Source organism: Bombyx mandarina, chromosome 19, assembly GCF_030267445.1.
Source record: "Bombyx mandarina strain Sakado chromosome 19, ASM3026744v2".
NCBI lineage: Eukaryota > Metazoa > Arthropoda > Insecta > Lepidoptera > Bombycidae > Bombyx > Bombyx mandarina.
Genome location: NC_143225.1, coordinates 12120323 through 12131110, shown reverse-complemented (window position 1 = coordinate 12131110; position 10788 = coordinate 12120323). Strand labels below are relative to the sequence as shown.

The 10788-nt window shown below is 35.8% G+C and overlaps 2 protein-coding genes across 2 annotated transcripts in view; both read right to left on the bottom strand.

Annotated features, from left to right (window-relative positions):
* The window catches only part of LOC114240842 (oxysterol-binding protein-related protein 9), a 74564-nt gene extending 73703 nt beyond the window's left edge, over positions 1 to 861 (bottom strand). Inside the window, exon 1 of the mRNA XM_028171530.2 lies at positions 643 to 861. Coding sequence (XP_028027331.2) covers positions 643 to 744 — 102 coding nt within the window. The 5' untranslated portion in view covers positions 745 to 861. The remainder of the gene's footprint in view (positions 1 to 642) is intronic.
* A 687-nt stretch (positions 862 to 1548) lies between these two features.
* LOC114239448 (uncharacterized) overlaps positions 1549 to 10788 on the bottom strand; it is a 32925-nt gene continuing 23685 nt past the window's right edge. The window contains exons 2-3 of the mRNA XM_089735158.1: positions 2622 to 6085; positions 1549 to 2037 (exon numbers count right to left, since the gene is read on the bottom strand). Coding sequence (XP_089591284.1) covers positions 1704 to 2037; positions 2622 to 6085 — 3798 coding nt within the window. The 3' untranslated portion in view covers positions 1549 to 1703. The remainder of the gene's footprint in view (positions 2038 to 2621; positions 6086 to 10788) is intronic.

The following is a 10788-nucleotide window of genomic DNA, read 5'->3' as shown; positions in this document are numbered from 1 at the left end:
TATAACAAATATATAAACTGTACAGTGGCAAGTTCATCCTAATCAAAAATACAGAGTATTATTTTAAAATACACAGACAATAAAATAAAACAAGAATTCTATTATTAGAAGTTTTGTAACAAAAGTATGTCTTTGGTTCGTGAGATTAATCTGATCAGATGATGTTCAAGGGATATTGGGGGTCAAAACACACTATTGCAACACAAATATTATTTCCCTTATTCCTAATATTGAAATATTTAAAAATGAATTGACAAATTAATTATTCTACTCGTACATACGTACTTTGGAGTTCATATTCCATGGTAACATAGATAGTTAAAGTGTTTTTGTTCTGATAGAAGGAGGAACATTAATCTTTGCTTATTTTCCATTAATATGAGCTAATGTCATCAATCAGTTTAAGTTTTACAATAATAAATTTTGATTCATACTGTCAGCTGTAACTTTTTAGTTTTAAAACTTATCTATTTGGACAAAATTTAGATTTTGTTACAATTTTGATACGACGAATAAGCAAACAGTATTCTTTAATTTATTATTGTACGATTGCAGGTGTTAATATAAATATTTATTTAGCGCGAATCTTTTCTAAAGAAACCGATGATTTACAGCGATAAAAAGAAATGATACGTCACTTACCGTATAATAAGAAAGGAGACCAGCATTCTCGTCGAGCACGAACCAACGGTACTGCCATCCTTTCATAACATTGGTCCATTTACTAAGAGAGCCCTCCATCATTATTATAAGTCAATGTTATCAAACAAAAGTCATGAAAAGTTGAAAATAAACTGAAAATTTAACACTGCGGCACAACCTCTTTACCGTAAATAATCCATATGTTTGACTTTGACACCTGTCAAGTGTCAGTAATGCTTTGACTTAGCTTTGTTTTGTCCATTTGTCAGGCAAAAGAAACGTAGTCTGTGGAACGAAGTCTTTTATTTTAAAAGCTGTAACTACATTGTGAAACTTTCACAAATAAAATCAAACGGAATGAACTCAATTGAAATGAAATCAATTAAAGCAATATCAGTTAAGAATCTGAGAAACATGAATAGTATGGCCTCTGTTGCTTAATAGCAATTTTGTTTTGATTTCTCCACACTAGAAACACGGATATTAAACAGCTACTAGCTCATATTCATAACATGTTTAAGTTCGAACAAATAATCGTTATCTAAAAAAAAAAAAAAAACTAACACAGTTCGCCGCATTCTTCTCAAAGTTGTATACACTCAAATTATGCAGATCGCAATAAAAATGACATTGTCACATAGTGTAAATCGATAAAGACTACTAAAGTCACTAAAGAAGTTCATGGCTCTCCCGATGTAGACCAAAGCCAAAAGATATCATAATTTATGTGCCTTCATGAAATATGAGGTTTGAAATCTCAAACGTATTATTTAATTGCTGTCGTATCCTTCAAATTGTTTCATCCTGTCTGTCATTAGGTACTGTTTAGTAATATAGAGATAGGATGGTTGTACCTAATCAACGAAAAGAAAATGAATTTCAGTAAACTGAAAATAAAATATCAAATCATTTTAAAGGGCAGTTACTTTATATTGTACAACTGTCATCACTTGTGTATAAAGCTATATCTAATTAATAAAATTAGCATCGCGATTTTTAATTTAGTAATACTATTATTAAAACTATTTACAAAATTCGAACATCTTATCATACTACGTAAGTCAGTGTCGTCTTAATGATCGGCCGTGTTTCGTTTTACTATAACCTGACGAAATTAAAACTTTGCTGTTTTCCTTGTCCTTGTCTATACTAACCCCTGATAAATCTACAAATAATGGCACATTTTCCGAACCCTCAGCAGCGTTATCGTCTTTTCTATTAAAATTTTCCGGTATCCCTTCACCTTCGATTGCCAAACTCTCAATATCTTTACTCAATGAGTTATTTTCAGCAGCTTCCACAAAAGCGTTTGATAGCTCCCCACTTAATTTATTGATGTTGCCCGATGTGATGTCGTACATGTAGATTTCTTTATCTGCTGTAGATTCATCGTTCCTGTAAACCATAAGAAATAATTCTGAGTAAAAAGACTTTGAATGTGTAATTTCATGAAGTTTATGTCGAGTGCTATTATTCAACAGACTCTTCCCATTATTTTTAATTTTAGTGAGTTCCTGGTTGTAAAATACTTGCAATTTACTGGTGGTAGGTCCTCTTGTGAGTCCGCAAGGGTAGGTACCACCACCCCGCCTGTTTCTGCCGTGAAGCAGTAATGCGTTTCAGTTTGAAGGGTGAGACAGCCGTTGTAACTATACTGAGACCTTAGAACTTATAGCTCAAGATGGGTGGCGCATTTACGTTGTAGATGTCTATGGACTCCAGTAACCACTTAACACCAGGTGGGCTGTGAGCTCGTCCACCCATCAATGCAATAAATAAATAAATAATAATCCGAACAAGAGACTTTGACTTCACGTCTAAAGTTGAATGGCGGTATGAACGCTATGCTATCTGAGAGCGATTGGTAATCATTTAACATCAGGTAGACAGTGAGCTCTGCTCATCTACTGCGATCAAAACAATTGTGAAATACTTTGATATTTAATCTTGCATGGTAGGTATTTAAAAAAAAAACTTACGTCGTTACAAGCAGTACGATGGACTGTAAGTCGCTGGCGGTCATCTTTTCCACCTGCAACCACTTTTCAAAATTGTCTTTTGTCGGTCGCTTTAGCAAGTCCTGCAAACTATCTCCAGCAACGAATTTAATGCCCTTCAAATTGTTTTCTGCAGCTCTCTCAGTCCTGGTGTGGTCACCATTGAGGACTTCTGTTTCAACTGGTGCTAATACGACCACTGACGTTATTTTCCTACCTTTGAGTATGTCAGGTAAAGGAAACTGGTTTCCGGATACTTTTAATGGAAGATACCTATTATATTTTTTATCATTTAACGCGACTGGATCTATCTGGGTGGCGTTCTCTTGTACATAATCATCTGCTATTTTTTGACCTTCAGGAGTTTTCGGATCGAAATGGACAACTTTCATTTCAACTGCTTGTTTCGGCGGGGCAACGTAACTTGGTACATTTTCTGATGCTGCCCCTTCTTGGTCATCTTCCATGTCTTGGTCTATTCTGGATTCAATATGACTTCCATCTGGTTTGACAACAATAGGCCTGTTTTCACTTGATGAAATTTGTTGGGCTCCTCCGGCACTAAAGAAGTTTGCCAGCTGGTCTGGGGGTAGAGAGTCTAATGGTGTATCACCTACTTTGTCATAATCTAGTACACTTATATCTGCGTTGTCTAAGATACCAGATGATAAGAGTTGCTGCCGGAGGTCATCTGGCACTTCATCAGGCAGTTCGATTGTGGGCTTATTTTTCTTTTCTTCTTTTTTTGTTTGAGGAGTTGAGCTGACGGAATTAGCGGTTGATGATACATATTTCGGAGTGGTCGGTCCGATTTCAACTGATCCAGATGTCGATTGGTAGTACTGTGGCGATGATGTGCTCGACACGTAAGTGGGTTGCGGACGAGATCTCTCCTGTATGTATTGTGATCTAGATGAGGTAACTTCGAATTGCTGGTTGTAGTTGTTTTGCGTTTGTTTATAGAATTGCTGGTGTTGCTGTTGCTGTTCTTGGCTTTGTAAAAGCTGTGCCTGAAGTCGTTGTATCTCTTCTTGTTGTTTTTGGACATTTTGTGCCAACTGCAGCCTAACTTGTTCTTGCTCAGCGTCATATTGATGTTGTTGTTGTTCTTGTTGTTGGCGAATTCGTTGTTGCTGCTGTTGCTGATTGCTTTGCTGCTGCTGGTGTTCTTGGTGATGCTGCCGTTGCTGCTGTTGGTGTTCTTGGTGATGCTGCCGTTGCTGCTGTTGGTATTTTTGTTGCTGTTGATGCTGTTCTTGCTGTTGATAACGTTGTTGTTGTTGTTGATATTGTATGTCAGGTTGGCTTGGTGTTGGAGAAGGTTGGAATGTGCTAAAGTTGTCAAAACTAGGAGACGCTGTTGGACCATTGAGGGTAATATGTTGTTCATATTCTGAAATAGACGGTACCAATTCTCCACCGTTTGGTACAAATTGGTTTACAGTTTGTTGATGCTGTTGTTTTGACTGTTCATGGTAGTTGCCTTGATGGTCTGCTGGTGGTCTTTCCGAGGGATTATGTGTTTGTTGAAAAGGCTTCTCAGTGGGTGAATTTTGAATATGGAACTGGCTTTTTGGGTCTTGTGCTACAGGAAGTTGTTGATGGAAGTTATATAACGTTGGTGAAGATGGTTGCGGGAGGTAGGGATTGGAAGACGGGGGTGATGGGGACACTGATCCGAATTGAAGCGACGGTCTAGAGGATGGCAAAGGGCCGTTATGAAAACTTAGTGGTTGTTGACCTTGATGAAATAATGGACGGCTATCAATCTGAGGAGGTGATGGCTTCAGATTGAAGAAGGGTGAGTTACTGGGACTAGCGGTAAACGATGTTTGACTGTGAACTGTATCTGAAAACTGTTTAGGTGGTTTCTGTTGTGGTAATTGTTGATTGAGAGGTATTATTGGAGGTCTTCTAAAATGCTCTTGGAAATGAGCAGGCGTTGGACTAGGACTTGGTTGTGTGAGATGATTAAGGTTTTGCGTTGGACGAGCTTTTAACGCTTGCTCTTTTTGGGCGGAAACTTGATCAGTAGTTATAGTATGATAGTTTTCTTGTAAGTATTTAGCTTCGTCGAAATAATTATTGGGTTTCGATTGGGGCGGGTGGAAAGGTCTTTGAGGTCCTGAGTGGAAACTAGTCCTTGGAGGTCCGCTAACATGTAGTCTGGTTCCAAATGAAGGAGGATTATTCGGACGTGACTGGAATGGAGGATTAGCTCTATGATGTGTTGGTGGGAAAGCGGGTGATACAGGACTTGATGCAGTAGGCCTCTCAAATATTGGGCCAGTGGGACCATTGGCGAAGGCAGGATTCGGAATCAGTGACGATGAAGCTCCAAAGGGATTTCGAGGAATGTGTGATTGTGATCTAAACGTTGAAGCTGAAGGGCTTTGCCTTGGTAGCTGCTGCTCAGTCGGGAAATACTGAGGTTGAAATTGAATCCGACTTTGGGCATGGGAAGACTCAGATTTAAAAGTTGGCACGCTTGGGTTTGGAAGGTAAGCATTCGGTCTTGTAACGCTTTCCACAAATTGTGGCTTAGGAGAAGCTGATCTTTCTAAAGCGGGATGGGTTTGTTGGAGAGGTTGATTGGGAAATGCAATCGCAGGCTGTGGGGCTGTTTCTTCATGATCTTCAGTTTGGCCATCACGTCTATCACTATAGTGCCGACCTTCGTTCCCAAAAGTTATCTTTACGCTACTGTCACTATGATATACTTCAGATTCAGGTTTAATGATAGCTCTCAATGTAGTGGTTTTAGCAGGTAAGTAAATGGGTTCAGGAGTGACTGTAACGTATTCGTCGTGGTGATCATCTTCTTCATTTGTGGAAGGGGTGATAGCTGGTATAGGTTTTTCGTAAATAACCTTGTCTTTTGAGTGGGGATCTTTGCTATATTTCACATAGAAGACGTGAACTGGTTCCTTCTTTTTCTTCTGTATTGGTTGGGGTTGAGGCGCAGGTAATGTTTCATTGGATTCTTTGATGATAATCTCTATTATTGGTTCGGGTGCTTCGTAATAATGAGGGTGTGCATCGTGGCTGTATAATGGAGCTGTAGGCAATGATCCGTAAGGCGGTCCGAAATTTTCACCAGACTGATCATCGACGTTCAGGATTTTTGATTGCGCGTAAATTTCGTTTTTGTTTTCCACTACCTCGTCGACTTTGTCGTGATTAGGATCGTAAAGTGGATCTTTTTGTGAATATTGAACAACGGGCTCCATTTGGACAGCATAGGGCGGAAGCTTGCCTTTGGGCACGCCAGATGACGACCTTTTGTTGTTGGACAAAGACCTAAAGTGGGCCACTCTTGAGTGTGGAAGTACCAAGGAGTATTGTAGATTTTGAGGTGTTCGAATATTGTCTAGTTGTCGTTTTGGTTTCGTTTTAAGCGTCGAATTTTTCGCCCATGTTAGACTGAGCACAGCCACGGCTGTGACCTGAAACAAACAAGAAAGAAACCGTTACAATAGTTACAAACTTTTGAAATGGAGTATCGATGACTGTATGTTAATAATGCCACTCGAATAAATAAAGTTTTTTTAATGTATGTAATCAAATAATTTAAAGTTTATTATACGTATGTATGCTCTTTATTTACTCTAAGGGTACGTTCTACTTAAAGAAGTCAGCATTTGTTGTCACTAAAACACGATCAAATTCAAATGGTGTCAATATACAAATATGTTCGGGAACATATCGACGCTTGAAAGGCAAACGTGACTAAGCGATAATAACTGCTTTGTACATAAATGATAGGCAATAACTATATTCGATGCGCAAAAAATTTATATTTCTAGGTCTATTAAAATCATTTCAATCCTACAGCTACTAGCTAGATTCTACTACAGCTAGATCCATTAAAATAAATTTTGTTTTCAGGTAATTCAACTTGAAATTATTCTACTGTAAAGTTCACGCATTGTCGCTTAGTCACGTTTGCCTTTCAAGCGTCGATATACATTTAAGCTAGAGAATGAATATGAGTTACGTAGCGTTAGACGGTCATGTCACTTAATTAATCACGCAAATCCAATGAATCGATCTTATTGCATTAAATCGATTGTGTTGTTAATGCATACCTAGCATTTTCCCAACGCTATCAAATCGAATGTTATTTAATTAAAATGTTATGAAATATTAATTCAATGGTAGGTTCATTCAATTCAAATCTTAAAACTTGACGTATTGTTAGTTAGACGGAACGAAAGTTCAACCGATGGGGCATTCATTAACATAATGCAAAAATAATTATAACGGAACATAGGTAATGCAAATAACTAAATTAAAAGGTAATGCCAATAAACTATTTAGGGTACCATTTAAATTGTTTATGTACCTAATTATAAATCTTTAATTATGCACATACATAACTATTATTAGACTGTGAATTTTACTTATATTTTAGCTTCACTAATATTAGGAATGTGAAAGATTTTAATGTGAGAGATTTTATAACAGAATATAAAAAAGAGATGGTTCTGAATTCGACAGTGTTTTTTTTAAATATCGATTTTTTTTTCTAAGTAAATGCGATATGCATGATTTTTTATTAATTTGAGCTGATGGCTCTGAGCTGACGTGATTTACACTACAGAATGCCGGCTCAAACGTCAACTCATACATTTTTTGCAAAAAAAAAAACTCACACTTGTTAGTTCAATTCACTTCTGGTCTCCCGCGAGGGGCGCTAGTGTAGAATCGGCACTACAACGAAATTAATGGAATGCCAATTTGAAAACTCATGGCGAATTCACTTGCGAGTTTGTCAAACAACGCTTACAGAATCGCAAGGCTGGTGATTCTCATGTTATCAGATTTGAATTTTTTTAAGTTTCGTCTAGCAATTTTTAAGTTATCCTTAATGATGCATATTTTATTGACTTCCACAACATTGACGATGACGATTGAAGTCGGTTTTTTTTTATTTTTTTTTAATTTTTTAATTTTTTTTAATTTTTTTTTTTAATTTTGTATTATAATCATTTGCCACAAGGATCTGATTCTTACATTAATGAAATTCTCAAAGACTCTTGCCACTCGTAACTTGGGGCATTTCAAAAAAATTCCAATGAGAACCTGTTTGTCAGCATTCCAATAAAAATGAGAGTAGGTAGAATATTCGGTGCACGATGGCACCTCACTAGATATTATGACGTAGCTTTTGTTACCAACGGCGATGAAATTTTCAAATCAATCCTTCGAACGTGAACGATGTACGAAAATTGAGACATACAAAAAATATTAGAGGTTAATTAACTTAATTAATTAAAAGTTGTCATTAGAATAAAAACAATGCTTATTAAGTGTAGCATATATCGATATAAGAACGTCCCTATCTAACAAGATGAGACAATCTAAAACAATCTTTGATAATCTTTTAAGAAAGTTGAGACTGCTGTTATGTTAATGTAAATGAGACATTAATGTTCTTACGAGGCCCATTAAGCGTTTTATTGCGGCTTTCCAACAAAACATACGTAGGATACAAATTTAAATAAATATCAATAAACTGTCATGTCTATAATATATCGCCGTCATCTTCGAATAAATGTGTAATAAGGTTTATTACTTTAAGTTGCTTTAAGTCGGCTTAAAATAATTTATAACTTAAGTAAGACTTACTTACTTAGTTGTTAATAAGTCTGGTCGTGGTCAATATCATCAAAAACAATATGGTTTGTGTGTTGAAGGAGATATCAAACTTAACGTTTCAACATATTTACTTTGGCAACATCGGTGAGAGGCAACGGTAAACAGATGTATATTAAGACGGATTTTATTATGTCGCCACAAAATATAATGTAACGTACGTACAATACATGCAAATTCACACTAAAGATAATGGTAAAGAACGTTGCAATAGAATTATGAAATTTTTAACTTGATTCTGACTGAGAGCTGTTGCACAGATGCATTTAATGTTTTGCAACATTGCCACTGTGTGGAAATATCTTAAATAAAACCTCTTTTTTTTAAAGCTTGACCTGTTTCTATATGTGTAACGGAAACTTTAATGTTATTTTCAGCAACTTCAAGACATCTGATTAACTTGAAAGTTTTCTCACGTGTCAAGAATGGAGAACAATACAATAATATCATAATTATGATTAAAATACATCATTTACCATTTAATATAATATTTAAAGTTTTCATTAAAAGTACCTACTGTCCTCTAGAAGACTTTACAAAAACATCTATATGGTAAATTTTCGATTCGATCTGAATTTGATGAAAAAAAATGACACACATCTTGTGGATCAGTCGACAAAACTTTGAGAAAAATGTAGTTAAAAGCGAACTATTTTTTTGCGTAGTTATATATATCAACATCTTGTTTAATACGTACTACCTACATATTATTATGTAGATATGTTTGATTGGTGGCAATCATTTAGATTATGGTAGATTTTATCAACATCAAAAGAGCAATAAAGTTAACTTGTCGAAAACTAAACTGAGAGAGTATTGTGATTTGGTTAATTCAAATGGAAGACCGCAGACCCTAACAGTTTGTACCAATATCGTGTTCTGCGGTACGCAAGCGCAGGAAGCCGATAATTTGCCTTCCCACCGTGGGAAACGGTGGAAAAACTATAATCGACCGCGGGGAAAACATGATTGCAGCTTATTGAATACTGGGTGGTCTTGTTTACACCGCGTATATTGTTCGTTCCGGATTGATGACTTGTTGATGAAGGCAAGTTCAATGGGATGTTCGTAATTGGAGTTCTCGGGTCGATGATTCGATCGTGGTATCACTATATAGTATAAAACAAAGTCGCTTTCTCTGTTTCTATATCTGTCTGTCCATATGTATGCTTATATCTTTAAAACTACGCGACACATTTTGTTGCGGTTTTGGAACGAAGCTCCTTATCGCGCGTTGTGAAAGGGGGCTAGACGGAAAAAATTCTTACGAAAAGTTGTCACGACACTTTTTAGATCCGTCATTCTGACCAATCAACGTGTAGGCGCTTATCGCGTGACATTGCTCGTATCCGATTGGTCCGCGTAATGAGTACAGTTTCTCGAGATAGCGTTTCAACAATAGTAATTTAGTTCATAGTATTGTTTTTTTCTTCTTCATAATGCCGTAATTTATTATTATAACTTAAAAAAAAAATTACAATTCCTTCACTAATTAATCGAAAGGAACTTCGTTCCATCCGGGTGTCCCTTGACACCTCTGAAGTTTTTTTTTAATAGATAGAGTGATTGAAGAGAAAGGTTTATATGTATAATAACATCCATTAAATAGTAGAGAAATTAATAATAAATTACAGTTTTTGAAGCGAAGCGAGGGCGGGTCGCTAGTTCATCAATATATTAAGTATATTAATAACGATACAGAACCTTCAGTAGTGATGAAATAACATTATTTTTACTGATTAATAATACCCGCACTATTATTGTTATGTATACATAAATAGGCCAAGACAAAGTACTTAACTTTGTCCATTTTTCTTCTGTTGTTCTGTTGATAGACCCATTTCCGTATTTTTTGTTTAGTAGTTATTAAAGATCTTTCTTGAATTTATTTTATTTAAATGTCAACAACAATATAAAGAACGTTTTACATTAAATGAATTTTTAACTTGAGGTGTCAATGATGATGGTCCGATTTTAATTACCTACTGGGCGCACATTAGATGTCATAAACACTATTATAATTGTAAATAGACATGGTTTAACAAAAACCGATTTCAAATAGAAAAAAAAAGATATTCCAAAAACAAATTAATATACACTAAAAATAATAATCATCGAAATCGGTTGGCGTGAGATTGAGTTATTGAGTTATTCATCTATTTGTCGCGCACGTACTTAATGCTTTAAGACTTATATGGCTTTCTCATGGATTATCAGAACTGGACTAAATTGTAATGGGAACACACGGGAAGCGTCAGCTTTCTAATAAAAAAAGAATCATCAAAATCGATTCACCCAGTCAAAAGTTATCAGGTAACAAACATTAAAAAAATACAGTCGAATTGAGAACTTAAAAAAATACAGTCGAATTGAGAACTTAAAAAAATACAGTCGAATTGAGAACTTAAAAAAATACAGTCGAATTGAGAACCTCCTCCTTTTTTTGAAGTCGGTTAAAAGTAGCTTCAAATCAATTTATTTTGAACTATTT